This window comes from Strix aluco, chromosome 5 (assembly GCF_031877795.1).
Source record: "Strix aluco isolate bStrAlu1 chromosome 5, bStrAlu1.hap1, whole genome shotgun sequence".
Lineage (NCBI taxonomy): Eukaryota > Metazoa > Chordata > Aves > Strigiformes > Strigidae > Strix > Strix aluco.
The window spans coordinates 17,359,973-17,378,368 of NC_133935.1; the positions used below are offsets into that span (position 1 = coordinate 17,359,973).

The 18,396-nt window shown below is 45.9% G+C and overlaps 1 protein-coding gene across 14 annotated transcripts in view; it reads left to right on the plus strand.

Annotated features, from left to right (window-relative positions):
* Positions 1 to 18,396, plus strand: part of WASHC1 (WASH complex subunit 1) — a 45,376-nt gene that overhangs the window by 23,576 nt on the left and 3,404 nt on the right. For 11 of the 14 annotated variants that reach the window (XM_074826202.1, XM_074826201.1, XM_074826196.1 and 8 more), the window contains 4 exons: positions 10,128 to 10,239; positions 10,947 to 11,093; positions 16,058 to 16,194; positions 17,124 to 17,259. In XM_074826202.1, the coding sequence (XP_074682303.1) occupies positions 10,128 to 10,239; positions 10,947 to 11,093; positions 16,058 to 16,194; positions 17,124 to 17,259 (532 nt within the window). Of the gene's footprint in view, positions 1 to 9,070; positions 9,467 to 10,127; positions 10,240 to 10,946; positions 11,094 to 16,057; positions 16,195 to 17,123; positions 17,260 to 18,396 lie in introns of all 14 variants that reach the window. The other 3 variants (XM_074826207.1, XM_074826204.1, XM_074826205.1) reach the window with 1 other exon arrangement.

The following is an 18,396-nucleotide window of genomic DNA, read 5'->3' on the forward strand; positions in this document are numbered from 1 at the left end:
CAGAAGCAGCAAGTGGCAGTGCTTGTATAGGTGGAAGTATCTAACTGAAGGTAGAGTGGAAAGAATAGAAGAAATTTGGTTGAGTTGTAAGCTGTTGAAAGTACAGTGATTACTGCAGCAAATATGATAATCAGAAACATGGTATTGAGAGCAAAACAGAATGACCTGGATACTCAAGTCATCCTTCAAAAGCTAGTTAGGTCATTTACCAAGTATCCAATGACAACCTCAATAAGTCAGAACAAAGTGAGGAAAGACCGGAGGCAGACCCTGGTGGAAGTCAGAAGGGAACTAAGAGTTACAAGAAGAAATGAAGTGCAGTTGTCTTTGAGAGTTTCTCAGACCGCTTTACAGTAGCGGGTCCTTTTTCTTGGTTAGGCTTTCCTTCCCTGAATATGCAAGCCCAATTGCGCAGGACAGTGGGTTTTATAGATTTTAGTTAGTGACTGTTGTGTAAGTACTAGCTTGTAGATGATAGCTCTTAAGTATCTGTTATCTTAAGTATCTGTTATTGAAAAGGGGACTGAAGGGTTCAACTTGTGGTGCGCAAGTCAAATTCTGTGTGATTGCCATCAGCTACTGGAAAGTGGGGAAAATTTAAAGTCTATGCAGAAACCTTTACCTTCAAACTTGTGTCTTAAATGTGGGGAAACGGTGTATTTTGGATCCAGAGAAAGAAGTGTTGTTGGAGAGAATGGTCAGTGTTTTGCACCAGTGCCGGCTAGCTATAGTTTATTCTAGAGAGCAGCAGTGGGATGGATTTGGCAATGAGGAGGCACTGAAGAGTGTAGAAGTACTTGCACAGGTGGTCTTAAACTCAGTAAAACTAAAAATTAAACAACTACTGAAATATATGTGTTAACTCTTGTGAATTAAAGCAAAAATTGTTCAAATTAGTGAATGATGGACTGAAAATCTGGTCTGCTGGGACTGTACTGTGAATTTCCATATATTTACTTTGTCACAGGGACAAATGATTCCACTCTTGGTTTCACAAGCAACTGAGACTTAATTAACACTTGGAAATAGCTTTTCACCCAAATACCTCAAAGCAATGAAGTTCTAATGATATTTGATTAAATGCAAAGTAAAGCAGTGCTTTTCTTGGAGAATGATTAGAGTTTGAACTTCTATCACAAGGAATCACTTTCTGCTCTGGAGGCGGGTGTGTTTTGATCAGTATTCTTATTCTTGGTGTCAATGACTTGTTTTGGTAGTGGAGATAAACAGACTAGGAGCAGTATTTGTGCTATGTGAGTGTTGGTATAAAAAGCCAGCGTCCATGCCAACGAACGAGCAGGAGCTAAGCTTACCTGGTACATTCAACCCTACATTAGGGCAAGCCCTGTAGTAGAACCTTTAGGGATGTAAATCAGTTCTTCTCACATGGGTGCAACTGGGTGCTACTTACCTTGGTCAAAAAAGTGGACTTAAAACCATTTGAAAGGTACAGGGGAAAGCTAGGAATAAAGAGAAACTTCCTGATCTTCTGCTATAAACCAGGCTGTCCTCTTGTTCTGCAGCGCTGAGTCAATGTGGAGTGCCTTGCCAGTGGGGAGGAGGGCTCTGCAAGCATCACTCTTCCTTCCCCCATTATCATGGCGATGTAGCAAGATATCTTTGGCTCAAGTGAGACACAGGCTAAAAGGGCTGGGGAGGCTGCTGTGGACTTGTCAGTGCTTGTTACCTTCAGGTGAAGCTCAGAAGAAACTCAGCTAAGAAGCTCAGCCAAAATCAGTTTTGGCTGGTGGCTTATGCATTTCTCTTGAAACCACCTGGGAGAAGGCACAGATCAGACATTTAAATCCAGGCTGATCTGTCTCCTGTGACTACTGCTGATAGGAAATGTAGAGTGTAATGTTGATTAAGAGTGAGTTGTGTAACAGAGACTTTGTGTAGAATCAGACACGGTGCCCGAGTGAAAGCTGGGAGGGAGTTTCTTGTACACTCAGTGATCCAGAGGAATTTGAGACCTTTTTAAAGGCGTTAGCTCTCCCTACCCCCAGGTAAGTTCACCACAGGGTCACCTGGGCATTTCTTCACTGCTTATGTTTCCACTGACTCTGTGTGGTGATACACATTTTCTGTTCAGTGGGGACAGGGAGGAAGATCTTTGGCTAATCTAGGATAGGAGTTTTGATGGGAGAAAGAGAAACCTAATGTTTGTATACACAGTTGATTAATTTAAGGTTACAAGGTGCCAAAACACTTTCTCAAGCTATCTGCCAAATAAGAACCATAACTTCAAGCAACATGGAAACAAAATTTACTTCTGACAGTCTTGTAAAATTCTGTCCAAACAGGATTAGCCTTCCTTTCAACAGTGATTTTTAAAAAAAAAAAAAAAAACAAAAAAAAAACCCCAAAAAAACCCTTAAGGTTATTACTACAAAAGATTGAGCTTCGGTGAGTAAATACTTGTGAGAATTTTGCAAGGATGAGTGAAGACTATATAGATAACAAACCAGTTACTAGTACTTTACTAGCAACTTTTACTAGTTACAGTTCTAGTACCAGTTGCTATGACACCTGTCCTATGAGGAAAGGCTGAGAAAGTTGGGATGGTTTAGCCTGGAGAAGAGAAGGCTCTGGGAGACCTTATTGCAGCCTTTCAGTACTTAAAGGGGGTTTGTAAGAAAGATGGGGACAAAATTTTTAGTAGGGTCTGTTGTAATAGGACAAGGGGTGGTGGTTTTAAACTAAAAGAGGTTAGATTTAGACTAGATATAAGGAAGAAATTTTTTACAATGTGGGTGGTGAAACACTGGAACAGGTTGCCCAGAGAGGTGGTAGAGACCTCATCCTTGGAAACATTCAAGGTCAGGTTGGATGGGGCTCTGAGTAACCTGATCTAGTTGAAGATGTCCCTGCTCATTGCAGGGGGGTTGAACTAGATGACCTTTAAAGGTCCTTTCCAACTCAAACTATTCTATGATTCTATCATTCTGTACTTACAGCATCTGCTGCCTAATATCTCAAGACTATTCCTGGGGCTGCTTCTCTGGGAAGCAGTTCCATGGTGGTGTTCAATATCTGCCCCCACACCACCAGTGGATGAACTCAAAAGGTCACCTATGAAACTGCAGCAGTACTAGTAGAAGAACCAGTTTTTATCTTTTAGAGCATCCTTCCCAAAAGTTGTCACTGTGATGGTAGAACCTGTTGTGTTTATATATCTTAACACTACTAATGGAGAAGTAGTATGACCAAAAGTAGCCTGTATAGTTTAAATAGAAGATCTAATTGTGTAACTTATTTGCAAACACAGACTTTCTACTTGGTGTACACAGACTTTCTACTTAGTATACATTTCTTCTAAAAAAAGGAAAGTGTGTCTGCTTTCAGATCAGTCAGTGGTGGGAGGCAAGTAAAAAGATTGGAAGGTTAAAGAAGAACTTGTTTGTGACTTTTTTTTTCAAAAATAAAAAAGGAAAAGAAAAAAGCTGCTTTTCTGGGGAGGAGAGCAAGCTGCAGGAGAAGAGGGAGGAGCATGCTGTGATGATAGGTCAAAATTCTAAGTTTTCAGTTTTACATAAACTTAATTCACAGTGGCAGGAGCACCTTGTGAAATGAGAGATTAAAGATCAAAACGAAATTATTTTTGTGTGAGAACATGACCTGTGGAGAGTGATGTATGCCAGATCCTGCTGAGGATAACCTGGCAACCTTGATCACCCTCTAGTCTGCAAGGCCGTTCGGCATCACAGGAGCAGGGCAATATGTGAATGCTGAAACACCTGCAAATCAGGCTCGAGGAGCAATCAAAGTGTGATAAACATTAATTAGTATAATACCCATACCCTTAATGGAGGAAGAAACGTTGATTACACTATCTCACTTGGGATTTCTTTCTGTCAGAGATGGTGTATGATGACAGTTTCTGATTACACTTACTCAGACATGAAGTAAGACTTTAAAAACTGCTTAAATATGGAGAGAGGAGAGCAGAAAGCAAACAAGTTGATCTTTCTTTGAGTGGTTGAACATATTTGGCATTTTATAATAAAGAATGCATTTTTGCTTTTTGCCTTTCAAACTTTTGAGGCGAATTGGCTTTGTGAAATGGCTTTGAATGCTTCCCTGGATTGCTGTAAACCATAAATGTCTTAGCAGCCTTTCCTTTGCTCTCTCCATCTTGATCCTGTGATGTTGCCAGCTGCTGGGGCAGGGACACTGCGTGGGAGTGGGGAGAGTGGGGCTCGGGCTTCTTGCAGTCTGTTTCTGACTGTGCTGGTCATTGCTGCGTGAACTCTGAGCTGGCCCACCACAGTGTGTAGGAACATCCATATGCGGTAAGGCTGTTTGTAAAGCACACTCTAGTGCCTCATAAAACATTATCCTTTGTTAGCCAGCCAGAACATGCTTAGATATTCTAGCCTAGCTCTCTAGGCCTGCTTCAGTCTACTGGACTGTGCATCAAAGCTCTGAGTTATGGGTACCAGGGGCAATGCATTGATGTTTCCCCATCACTTCAGCAGCCTGAAGAGCCATAAAGCCCGTGGCCTTTTTTCAAGAAGATTCTTGGACTAATTAAAACTTGAAAAAGTTTGAGATTTTCTTCTTCTCCACAACATACAAGTAGAAGAGAGCAGTGACGTGCCTCTGGGTCCCAGGAAAGAAGCAGGTGAGGAAGGGGCTCAGTAGCTTGAGAAGAAAGGTGGACATTTAGCTACTTCAGCACCACCTTCTGCTGCTGCTTTCATCATGGAATGTCTCCCCTCCCCTGGGAGTTAGTGTCTCCTCACCTCACCAGCAGTTCACTCACTTTTGGAAACCCACTGATACTTGTCTTAGAGGTTTAGTGGTATCTCATTCTTCAGTGGTGGTATCATGCTGGTTTTGGCACTGGTGCTGTGGAATGATGAATGGCAGCCAGCACTGTTTTCTTCCCTTGTTACCCTGCTCCAGCACCAGCCACTTGGAGAATCTGGGAATGTAATAAAATACAAGAACCATAAACTCCGTCCCTTCTTATTCACACCTCCTCCAGTAAGGGAGGAATTTAATAAAACCACGCTTTGTTGAAAAAAAGCAGCTTGACTTTTAGGCAAAAAGCCAAGGTTTTATAGAACAAATTTACTGTATGTACCCTGAACAACAATGCTGAGCATCCCCTGGCTATCTATCAGGGCTGGAGCTTGGGCTGGGAGGAGACCAGAAGCCTGACTTGCTGTGATGTGTACACTCCTCATTTAAGGAAAAAGTAATTTAATACTTTGGCTACCTTATCCTCCTGTGAAACTTCATTTCTCATTCTGCTCTGTAATGTTCTTTCTCCTTGGTTGATCGCTTACTTTTGTACTTCAGATGTGAAATTGAAGTTCTTTGGTATTCTAGAGAGGTTTGCTCCCAGACTCTGCTGCCTCACCTTTCTTGTTCACCTTGGTGTGGAGCTTGCCTTTTCTCTCTCCCACTTTCAATTTTTGTCATCCCTGTCACTTTGGGGTGATGTGTACACTCAACATAGACAGCAAAGGGTCTCCTGCTGCTGCGATGCTTCCTTCCAGCTGAATTCTGTCTTGCTCAGCCACCTTTCTGGGAATCTGTCAGCTTGTCTTTAAACCTGCTCTGATTTTAAACTTTTTTCTGATGCTGACTGATCCCTAGCAAATATAGATGATAAAAATCACAGTTCTTTTTCTGGCATTGTGGAGTGCTTGCAGACCCTCATAGAAAAGTAGTATTATTGCCAGTGCTGACAACTGACAGGCAGTGGACAATGTCCTGGATGCCAGATTCCTAATGCCTCAAATCTTTCTCCTATGGGAGTAAGAGAACAGTAATTTTCCCCCTATGAGCAGACACAGCCACAGCAGAGGAAGTCTTTCAGGAGCCTCCTGAATGTGTGATTTATCAGAGGAGTTATAAGGAAATAGTAGGAAGTAATCTGCTCTGTGGCTGCAGATGGGACAGAGGATACAGGGCCAGCAAGGGAGACAGTGAGGTGGGGAGAAGTGTTCCCAGGACCTGCTGTGAGTGTTGGAGAGAGTAGCTTCTAAAATGGAGAGGAGCTCAAGGCAGCAGGATTAGGGTTTAAGAGAAAGGAAAAATGAGATCTAAGTTGGGGGTGAGGCACAGGGGGCTTGACTGCAAAAAGATTCCAGAGGGACAAGAGAATGTAAAAGCTTGAATCAAAGCAGCTGAAAGATTGGCTTTAATATCTGTTTAGATTAAAAATAAAAGTCTGTGTGGATTAAGAGATAATCTGCTAGATAGATTTAATCTGCCACGTGTATTGCTTCCCCAAAGAAAAGCAGTGGGAGGGGAAGGTTGGTTTGGCTCAGTGCCCAGGATCTGAAGGCAGGTGATATAGTCTTCTTTCTTCTGCAGGCCCCCTTTTCACTTCTCCAGAAGTATGCATCCTGCCCAAAGGGAGCGGCTGTCGCTGTACGCCTCCTGCTTCTTTGCAACTCCAAAGTCACATTGAATCTAACTAAAGGGGTTTCTCAAGCAGAAAAGAGCACCGGGAGCAAAATAACACAGCAGAGGCTAATAGGATAGGCGCAGGGTAGGTTCAGATGCTGATGGTGGTTTTGGCTGTCTGAGCAAAGGGTTTTGAGGGGCAGTAATGGGCCATTTTATTAACACTTACCTCTCCTGTCCTGATTGCAATTGCCTTTCAAACAAACACCACTCAGTAACACACTCCTCTTTAAACGGAGGTTGAGGTCTGAATGCCACCTTGCTTCAAACACTTTACCCCTGAAATCCTTTGCAACAGCTCTCCCCATCCTTTCACGTTTCCTTTCTTTACAAACACCGGGTTGACTCCTTGGAGTAAGTCTGGTTTCCACAGCAGCAGAAATACTAAAGTTGCTGGAGGACACATGTATTTTTTTCAGTGTCAGTATCAATATGGCATATTGTCTCTAACACATGCAACTCTATCTTGAACTGTACATGCAGAACAGTAATGCACTTTTAGGACCCTGTACATGTGATAAAATTTGGATTAGTTGGATTGAGGGGGTTTAATAATTGGGGTTTTTTTTATGGTTATCTTGCTCAGCAACAAATAAATTAATTCTGTAGACTGGTGTGTACTCTTTGTGTTGTGTGCTTGCATCTGTGCCACCTCAGGTGGAGGTTTTTTGGCATATCTCCTAAGGTCTGGGATTTGGCCTGGCAAATCCTAGAGTAGGAGATCACAGGAAAAAGTACAAGGTGCCTCAGAAGAGCCATCATGGTTTGAAACACCTGAGCTGACACTGGACAACTTCCCCAGCTTGTGCTGGGAGCAAACTGTCTGCCTGATACTGTCCTTTTATGGCTGAATGTTACCACTCAGTTATATTTGGTGGGCAGTAGGGATGGATGAAGCTAGATGTCTTCCCTCTTCCCCTTCTGGATGTACCTTTACTGTTGCAGCTGGGGAACAATACTTGCCAGACATGCTCTGGTTTTAGGGATGCTTTCTTTTTAAGAGAGGTTCCAGCAAACCTTAAATGAAAAAGATGAAAGCAGCACTGTGGGCTGAGAGGTGCTTTGCTTTCTGTTCTTCCCCTGATGCTGTCCATGTGCCACGGGAGGCGTTAGTACCCTCGCACCAAGAGGCACTTTGTAATAGCCAGTGTGCTGCCTATGTTTGGGGGCATAAAGGGAGTTGTGGCACCATTCCTCTCCTAAACTGGCTGTCTTAGAGGATGAATGTTAAATGTGGAAGTGATTAAGAGTGAAAGGTAAGGATAACTGGGATTCTTCAAAAACTCCTTTGCTTCTTCACAGCTAGTGAAAGAGTGAGTGTGGGAAGGGAGAGGAAGAGGTGATACCTGGTGAAGCAGTGGGGGATAACATGGGGCAGGAAAGGGAGTGAGGAAAGCGTTTGACTGCCTCACTCGACCCACTCACATTCACAGAGTGGGAAGTTACTGGTTTCCAGGCCTAAGCTTGCATAACTGCTCAAAATTTCCTTCTGGGAGAGGAACATGTGCCTGGTCAGCCCTTGAGAGTTGTGCGTGGGAGTCAGCAGGATACTGGCTAAAAGGCAATTGATACCTTGCTTTTATTTGGAGCTTCAGGAAGGCTTTGTGGAGCTATTCTATGAGAGGGGTCTACTGACAGGTGAGAGGGGAAAATTGCATTATTGATTTGAGGGAGAGAAACAAAGCAGAAACAAATGGCCAATTTTTTTCAGCTTTGAAGGAAGTAAAAATAGTCAGATGCCCCCAGGAGCAGTGGTGGAAATTGTGTCAGTCAATACAGTTGTGAAACATCTAGAAAGGAGGTCAACAGTGAGGTGGGAAAATTTGCTGGGGAGAGTAGTTAGGGAAGACTTTGGTCCTTCAGAGACATCTCACATTTTGACAAAACAAGGCAATAGGACAGACCTATAACACATGAAATTTGCTGCAGACAGGTGCTAAGAAATGCACACTGAAAGGAACAACAGAAACCACTCTGAGAACCTATGAAGTGTATAAGCGATGTGGACTTACTCCACTGAGACAGAGGGAGGGTGTGGGAAGGAAATCAAGAACAGATTTGTACGTAGTGTTGGTACAAAATACAAGCTGTTAGGCTGTGTTTAAAATAAAAGGATGGGGAAATGGAGAATAATTCCAAGAGGGAGAATCTCATGAGGTTCCATTTTTTTCCTCTCCCACTCCAAAAAAAAAATAAAGTAGAAACAGGCTCTGTGCTCTCCTGCTGTATGCATAAGGAAGGATTTTCATTCCGACAGAAAGAGGGGAGCATGGTTATAAACAAACAGAAACACTTAAAGCTGTTTAGAGAAAGAAGTAGGGGTCTTTCACAATGATACAAGCTGAACAGGCTGCTTGTACTTGCTGTTTTTTCACTACCTACCGTGAAGGGGGCTTTAGTGGAGTCCATTTGTGTACTGGAATAGGGAATGTGCTGCACAGAGTGAAAATACTTGAAAAAATGGGTCTAGTACAGTTTGAAAATGGGAACCATGGATCACTGCTGATGTCAAATTTGTTGCTGAAAGGAATTATACAGACAGAATGGAAAAAAAAGCATGGGAGCTCTCTACTCAAAAGCAAGAGGGGCTTTTGGTCAAATGTAAAGACAGTGCTTGAGATTGATATTTTTTTTTTTTTTTTTACAGTCACATAGTGATCCAATGGAACTCATTGCTACAAAATGTTGCTGAGGTGGAGTGGTATCTCTCCTGGTTGTATAACCATAAAAAACCCTATTTGCTGGCTTCATTAGAGGAGTGAAGATTCAGAACAATTTTCAACTTTCAAAATTGGAGCTAAGGAGATCCTGCTAGTTATGCATGGGGAAGAAAGGACTCTTCTGAGGAGCTGACTCCATAGTTACCTGTAGCTGATACCTGGTTCCGATGTTCCTCTTAGCCTCTGGCTGAACCTGTGTGACAGTTCCTGCAGCATGGTAGTGACTGGCACAACATGGTGGCAGTTTCAGTCATGCCCCTGGCTGCAAGGCATCTGTTATAAGCTTTGTGGGAAAGCAGTATGTCCACACGGTGAATGCAGAGGTGCTTAACCAGTGACTGCTATCCCCTGCTGCCACAGAGTGCTTTTAACCTCAGTCCCAAAGCATTTTGATGCTGATCTAGTTATGCAAAAATTATGCAAGTTAGTGTACTCTGTTGCTCCAAATGAGGACCTAATGTTGTTTAGCTGATGTGGAAATCAAATCACAAAGCTGCAAAACAACATGGAAGAAGTCGTGCAACAAGCTGCTGGTATAGCAGAGGACAGGATAAGCCTTGTGAGTCCTGAACTCTGCTCATTAGCATATGTTGCCTTTCATTTTTAGCATGTTGTTTTTATTAAAAATATGTCAGCAGTTGATAACTGGCTGTAGCTTTCTTGTCAGCAGTACCTGCAGAGAGGCGTAGGGCTTGTGGCACTGGTGTTTCAAAAAAGCTGCAGTTCTCCATGTTTCTGTGCTGTGCCTCAGACGGCCACAGGAACATTGTGCTGTGAGTCATGGACGAGACCTACCTTCATGTTGGAGTACATAAAGCTCTCAATGGGACCGAGACAAGCGTATCTCAACCAGCACTATTTTGCCTTATGAAACAGTCCAGTCCACTGAGATTCACGTTCTTCCCTGAGGGCCTGGGCATTGGCTGCTGCCAAAATATCTCTGGCTCTGGATTGTTCATTTTAAGAAAGGTGCTTGCCTCCTAGGATCTCTCAGCGGGTGGAGGCCAGCCGGGCACAGCTTCAGGCAATCAGTGAGAGAGTCACGATTGCCCAAGCGAAGATTGAGAAGATAAAGGGCAGCAAGAAGGCTATTAAGGTATTGACTTCCGTGAAGGCTGCATGGCCTCCCTTTTCCCTTCCACCTTCTCTCTTTACTCCTAATGTAAGCTCTGGAGAAGGACAGGTGCTCAGCTGCCACAGCTGCTGCCCACTCATCTCGCCATGCCCTGCTGCGGAACAGGGTTGTGATGAGAATCCCCTTCCTGACTCAGCCAGTTGATGATTTTTAGACCCATGAGCCACACAGCTCCAGGCCTTATGAGGCCTATATAGGTTGCTGCCTCAGCTGCTTCCTGAGAAAGAGAAAAGGCATGTGCTGAGCTAAGCCCAACACCCTTGCACTTCAGGCTTGTAGACACTTTGGCTATTGGAATGCAAGCTGCCATTAGAGACCCTCCCCTTCAGTGCATCTTAATCCCAGTGAGCAATGTAAGACCAGTGAAAATCCTTCTTTCCCCATTCTTGCTCCATTTTATACAGTATTTCCAACTCCCTTCCTGGTAGTGGAAGGCTTTTTGGCGATGATCTCCTAGTATTTAAAGAGAGAGGAGCTCTAGCACTTCCAGTTTCAGAAGTGACAGCCCATGCATGGTTGGGGCTGTGCAGATAGCCCTTAGGAGCCTGTTGACTCTAAGGCTGTCCATTCCCACTGGCAGCACAGACTGTGTGCTTATTCCATGTGTTTCTGTATTTTAGGATTGCCTAGTTGTTGGGATTTTCCAGTCCCTCCTTGTTTCTCCACAGGTGTTTTCCAGTGCCAAGTATCCAGCCCCTGAACGGCTGCAGGAGTACAGTTCAATTTTTGCTGGTGCAGAAGACCCATCTAAACAGAAATGGCCAAGACACAAGATTCAGAGCAAACACCGAATGCTGGATGAGAAAGCTCTGCAGGTAAGGAGGAGAACAGACCTTGTGATGAACAAGCAAAGAGAAACTGGGAGGCTGTTAGTCTCTTTCATGAAGTAGACGAGGGCTTTAGGATATAGGCTGGGAGTAGAACATCTTTTCAGCTTAGCCTGTTGGTGGGGGTGTGTGAGGTCAGGCTGGGATGCTTGCGGAGCTGTCAGTTTGAGAGCGCCACGTCAGTACAAGACCTTGGCTGGATGGCTGAGTGCTCTGTTTGGCTGTTGGCTGCCAACTCTCCAGAGCAGTTTGGTTTCCTGAAACACCACTGTTTCCTGCAGCAATGCTGGTGGGTGCTGCTAGCTGGGCTTAAGGCTTCAGCTGTGCATAGCAAGGCAATTGGGATCAGGGTCATAATTGTTTGAAAAGTGTTTTCTGAAGGCAGTAATGTAAGTGATGGTGAGACGGGAAAGGTAGAAGTGCTCATGAGTGTGTCAGAAAAAAAGGAGTCATTGGAGCATTTTTCTGTCCCAGGAAAACATCATACTTGGGTATTGTCTCTCCCTGGTTCTCAGCTAATTTTTACATCCTGAGGGGGAAGATAATTTTTCTTCTTTACATCTTTTGTTTGTGCTTTGCTTCTCCTTTGCCTTGTGTTCAGCAGTTGTAGGTTTCAAGCCTACAGAGCAGCTGAATCTCGCAGTACTCAGCACAGCTGGGGCTTCCAGGTGTGCCCATAGCACAGATGTCTGAAGCTGGTGGTGTTGAAGGAGGTCTGGAAGTATTAAATTCCCTTTTACCCCGTGGATTGAGTGGTAGAGAGGGGCTGCTTAGGGAAGTCTGAGAAGTGGTGGGTTTGGCAGGAAATGCTACCAAAGGGTTCTCCAACAGTTTTGGGTCAACATCCTGAGTTGGAAAGAGAGGAGTAGGAGTTGCTGTCCTTAAAGTTTAAAAGTTGCTGTGAATACACTGTGCCAAGAGTAGTAGATGTGCTATTCCTGGCAGGTTAGGGATCAACCTGACAAATTCCCTGCTCTCTACCCCTAAAGAGACTTCCTTCCTCATCCTTGTGTGCCTTGGCCCAAAAATAAAGTTGCCACTGAATAATTTATCATGCTAAACTTCCCTGCGTTTTAATGGAGTTGAGACCTCACACAGTGAGGTAGTTACGAATATTTCAGCCAGGCCAGGGAAGCAGGGTTGCTGGCCGAATGGACAGCTGGCAAACTCACGCAGCGTTCATGCTTCCTTCGAGCCCTGGCAGTAGTGCAGGGCAGAGCTGTGTGGGACCTGCTGCTGGCCAGCCAGGGCAGACCGGCTACAGTTGTGCTGGCTGGCTGGTGGCCCCATCCCATCAGAGCATGTGGGGGGAGCAGAGGGCGGCGGCGAGTAGACAAGGGAAATGCTCTCCCACCCTGAAGGGTTGATGCCAGTGTACACCCCTCCTCGCACGGGGAGGGGATTGAGAAGAGCATCAGCTGGTAAAAAGTAGTGTCCTGCAAAGAGCAAATGGTGTGCCTATCTGACTGGCCCACAGTAGGTGCTGCATGCCCTTCCCCACTGCGCTCGCCATCTGCCTGCGATGTCACCCCTTCCCTGTCCCAGGCGGTCTCAGTACCATTGCCATGTTCTGCCCTCCATCACCAAGGCTGCCATCACCACAGGGACTTCGTTGCAGGCCCTGGGGGATGTTTGTGTTTGTTCCTCCCTTGGGGTTGTTGATTTTTCTCTGGTTTTACTGACCCTACCTCATGCAGCGGTCTTGTTACTCTTGCCACGCTTACGCACACACTGGCTCCTGCAGCTCTTTGGTGGGGCAGGGGGACACCGCTGTTCTGGCAAGTGGCTGTCAGCTGATGAACGATGGAGGGGCCTGTGCCAAGAGCAGCTGGTGTGCTGCGTGGGGTTCGCTGTGGCCAAGCTCTGACCATGTTCCAGGGGGACAGGCCCTTCTCGGCCATAGCTGAGCACGGAGCCTGACGTGCCTTGCAGTAATGGAATGTGACAGAGGGAAATCTAATGTTTGCATTTATGCCCTCCTCAATTATTCAGGGCTTTCAGCAGAGGCTCGTTGCCTGTTTTCACTTCTAATGAGGGACTCTTTGCTGGGAGCAGTCACAGTGGCCTTTGCTAACTTCACTCACACACACACACACACACACACACACACACACACGGCCCACCAGGAAAGCAAGCTCTGCTTGTGTCAGTTTGAGGTTAAGTGGTGGCAGCCTGTGCTCAGCATTTAGGGTTTGTGCTCTGGGGGGAAAGCAGCTGAGTTGAAAATGTGCATGGTTCAGCAGTTTATTCAAAAATGCTTCCCTCCTGGGAAATTCTTCTTTCCCCCTCCACACCCCAAGCAAGTTAAAACTCGGCTGTTGAGAGGACACTGTTTAGGTTGGTAAGGTAAGCACTGGTAGATAAGAGTGCCATAGAAAAGGTCCTTGTGGTAAGCCTGGAAAGCCACTCGCTTTGCATGTTGCTACTACCAGTTAGGCAGGGCTCAATGGTGGGTTGGCCTGCAGCCCTGTGGGGCTTCTCAGGCGCTGGGCACTGCCTTTGCAGTGGGAGCTGTGTCTGGGTGCTGCATGTGCCCCTCAGGAGGCTGAAAAATGGGGTGAGAGACATGGTCTGCCTGGGCTTGGGAAGAGGTCCAAGCAAAAGTTACTGTCCACTGCTGGAGTAACCTTGCTAGGCTTCAAAAATGTAAGTAACTTGGCATGTCTTTGTGAATTCTGCCTCTCTCAGAGTCCACCATGGACGTGGGGAGGCTAAACCAGTTTTTTGGCACTTGCTCATCTCCAAGTGCTGTTGGCATTGGGGGAATGGGATTTCTGGTGTATCACACCAATTCCCTTTGTAATAGCGTGTGCTTAATTAAACTTAAGAACCAGGGTGACTTTATATATTTTTAACTGTAGGCTTTAGGAAGAAAAATGCCTGGAAATGCAGCGTCCTTAGGGGTGTGATCCTGACAGGTGCCAAACCCCAGGTTGGGGTGTTTTAACATCCAAACACCCCTCGTGACTTCAGTGTGTTGAGGTTGCTTTAATGTCCCTATAAGAAGACCAATTTTTAAATGGCATGTTAACTTGCGGAATTCACAGTTACAGGATATTATTGACAGTATGTAGCTGTTCTAAATTTCAAAACAGATCTAGATACTGGAATAAGACTAGCACTTTGGTGGCATTTAAATTAAAAGTATTATGTAGAGCCTCACGTTTCACAGTAATACTCATGCTTAGTGCTTTTATAACTGCCTTAGATGAGACTTATAAGTAAATGTCGGTAATGGTTGGTTTCTCACTACACCCTTAAAGTGACGCACAGTCTTCCAGTGCTAATTGAAATCTACAAAGAGAGAATTAAAAAAAAAATATATATGACTTGAGGGCTAAGTGTGTGTGAACAGTTCTAGCAAAAACGTCAGTACTCCCTCATGCTTAAAAAATTAAACATTGCGAAATGAATATTAATGATCAAAAGAATATTTTTGAATTTCTGCTTCTACAGTCTCTAAATAACAATTTATATATTTTTGCCTGCTTGCTTCCATAAAAATTCAAGATATTTATTTCAGTGTATTTTTCACAAGTTGGAATGTGTTATTTGGGGGGGAGAAGGAAATTAAATCAAAACCTCCCTGGTCTCTTCTTATAGCATTTTATAGACTCAGAGCATCATACAAACTCATAAAAGCTCAGGATTAACCGAACTGTGACTAAGCCATTTCCTGGGACTTCTGGCTACCAAATTCAAGACAAATTTCAATCAGCGGGAACTGCTTATGTTGCTGAGATGTGGTCTTAAGACTGAACCAACAGTGGTCTCCATTTCCTCCATACAAGTACAAGGAGGGAAGAAAGGCTCAGAAAATGGGATAGAGCAGGGATGCTGGAAGTAGGGAGGCTGTAGGAAGCTGTGGACAGTGATTGAAGTGGTCATCTTCTGCTGACAGAAGAAAACCACAGGAATGTGGCCAATTATTTAACATGACAAACTGTCCTGATTAGTGCTCTGGTTTCTCCTGGTACGAACACTTAACCACCTCGTAGCTGCCAGGCTGCTGCTTGTCCTAGTTTGTGAAGAAAGAACAAGAGTTGTGAAGGGGCTGAGGAAAGGTGTTGGAAGGAGTCTGGGGTGGAGTTCTGTCTATCCCGGGCTGCCTCTGGGTTCAGGAACTGACGCCTTTCCTCCCTCTACCCCAAAGTGTGCTGTGGGCACCACGCTTCATCCTCCAGAGCACATGGAGCGGGCCCTGTCACGCTGGCTGAAACACTGGTCTGATCTGGGATGGCAATTCCTGTGCTCTATAAAAGTCAAGCAGTTCAGATGTAATAAGTCCTTTTCTAAAGGGAGCTCTATATATTATGCATGAAGTTTTAGAACCGAGAGAGAGGAGATTTCAGTTCATTAGAGTTGAAAACTCCTGCAAATCCCTCAGGCTTTACAAAACCATCTGGCACACATTCCACCCTGCGCACTCCCTTCTGCCTGATCCCTTGCCTAGTGCAGGCACTCTGTTTTTTCCTAGCCTCTACTTCCTTTGCCTTCCCTGCATACCTCACCAGTGGGATCACATCTCTTAAAACATCAACTGAACACAGCAGAGGGGAGGTAACAGAGATGTTTGGAGGACTCTGCCTGCATGAAAACGTCTACTAATTGGAGACCCTGTAACAAATGCCTTTTAGACTGCAGTGCCTTTGGCTGTAGAGCTGGCGTGGTTGTTTTATTTTGGTGGATCCTTGCCACAGCAACACCTACTCAATATGACCCATCCGTGGCATCAAAAGCATGTGCCATGAGTCTGAACTGCTGAGATTTGTCATGAGTGTGGGGTTGCAATGTTGTCCATGTGCTTGCTTGCTCAAAGGGAGGTGGAGAAGGAGCAGTAGAATTCCCAGACCATACAGTGGAACCAGCAGTGTGGGTTGTGGTGGCTGGGGAGAGCTGGGTCAGCAGCTGTGGTTTTAGCGAGTGACCACCCGTTATCTGTCTTCTTGCAGGAGAAGCTCAAGTACTTCCCTGTGTGTGTGAGCACCAAAATTCACCAGGAGGATGATGCAGAAGAAGGCCTTGGCAGTCTCCCCAGGAACATCAGCTCCCTCAGCTCCCTGCTGCTCTTCAATACCACCGAGAACCTGTGAGAGCTGGAGCAGTGCTGTGCTGCTCACCTGCCCCTGCTTGTCCTCAGAGGAGCTTTCCCTTCCCCGGGGGCAGCAGTAACTTATTTTCCCAGGGGTCTTACATACCAGGTGCCTAATCAGACAGGGTTTGGTACCCCTCTGCTGGCTTCCAGCTAGCAACCCTTTCTTCCCTTGGGTGGAAGGAGTTGTTTTGTCTGGACCTGATCCTCCACTCACCTGCTTTCAATGCAGTTTTGCATTTCCCTTCCCCTACTTAGTTTTTCCTGTCATTGCCCTGTAATTTCTCTCCAGCCTTGAGAGCTGCTGTCACTCCTGCCCTTCTCTGCCCCATGTGCCAGCCTAGGTACTGCTCTTTCTCCTGATGATTCTGCACAACAACACTTTACCACTCTCACTGCTTTAATGTCTCCACTGCCACCTCCTCTGCAGTTCCCTTTCCCATTGGGCTTTGCCTCAGGGTTCCTCCTTCTGCTCATATTGAAGAGCTTCTTTAAGCCCTTCCTGAGCTTTCAGTTGCTGGACCTCCTCTTTCTTCTCCTGAGCCATGGATTATTTCCCCTCTTTGTCTTTCCTACTGGACCTTGAGTGACAAGTCAGCAGGAGACACTGGTGTAGGACAGAAACTGTAGGACAGTTTCAGGCCAGGTGGTGGGAAGGGGAGAGCTTGGTAATGATGGCACTGCAGTGGAGCTTTGCTTTAGGATGAATGTGAAGGCTGTGCTGGCAGGGTGAGGACCTGATCGCCTCCTGGTTTTGGAGGGCTGAGGCAGGAAAATGGGGCTAAAAGAAGGAAAGTGGAAGGCCCAACAAGTTCCACCTTTGTGAGTCAGTCGGGAGATCTCCACCTCCAAGGCCTTCTTGGGTACATTGTTCTGGCCTTGGCTCTCATGGCAGCATCACTGAAATACTTGTCCTCTACCCTTAGGTACAAGAAGTATGTTTTCCTGGATCCTCTGGCTGGAGCAGTGACCAAGACCCATGTGGCTCTGGAAACAGAGACAGAAGAGAAGCTCTTTGATGCTCCTCTCTCCATCACCGAAAGGGGACAGTTGGACCGACAGGTGAGATGAAGCTGTGGGGATGCATCTGGTCCCCCTTCAGAGGATTGTGCTCAGCTTGCTGAGAGGAGAGGGCTTCTGCAGGGTGGAGAGCAGGTAGGAGAATGGCCCCTCATGGGACTACAGGGTATCTCACTTATCAGATGGACTTTGCCTGGTTCTGTGCTTGAAGTCCTGGTGTGAGCTTGGTGGGTGAGACAAAACCCTCAAACTTGGCAGGTGTTTCTCTCTGCTCAAGCCTTTGCTGAGTGGCATGAGAAGAGTAATGTGGTGTCAGTTCACCTTGCTGCTAGACCTCAGGGCTGTAGAGGACTTCGGAGGCTCCAACACTTGATCATCCCCGTTGTGCTAACTCCTGAGAAGTCTGAGGTGCCACTACTAGAAGGTGCCTGGGAGGAGGTCTGATCCCCATAATTTCTGCTGGGAAGGGGTCCCTGCTGGTGCAAACAGAAGGGCCAGCCAGCCTGAGCAGAGGTTTATGCTTGGTGCAGACATGGGGCAGGCAGCACACCAACCCGGCTGCCCCACTGCATGACTGATCCTGTACCCCACACCTTGCAGTGGCCGTACCTGGAACTTTGCTGGTGCATGGCTGAATGTGTGGTTTGGGGCTGGGGAAAGGAGCCTGGGAGTCATTTGCTCATCATGTTGGACTGGAGGAGGTAGTAGTGTATATAGTAAACAAAACTCTTTATTCACAGAACAGCTTTAGTACTGTTTTGCCTGTGTGTTAAACACAAAACCAAACCTCTGTAACTACTTGGTTTTGGTTCTCCTGCATCTCAATCTCAGTAGAGAATGGTGCCTGAACCATTTCTGGAGGAGAAGGCACTGGCTTTTATAGGCTGCAAAAGTTGGTGCATGAAACCTTCAGAGGAGGAGAGAGTCCACTTGCAAGACACTAGGGAGAGTCCTGCACCTCTTCCTCCTCCTGCAGCCTGCCTTTTCGGAGCCTGATCTGCAGGAGGTAGCCTCTGAGCACGGGGAGCTGCCAGAGGACTAAAGCACAGTTGTAGGGGTAGCCACTGTACCAAGGTACACAAGCCCAGCTCTGGCTGCCACCCATGCTGTTCCCTGCAGTGCCCGTTTGCTGCAAGGAAAGCAAGTCCGTAGTCACTGCCTTATCTTTTCGTTTTGGGT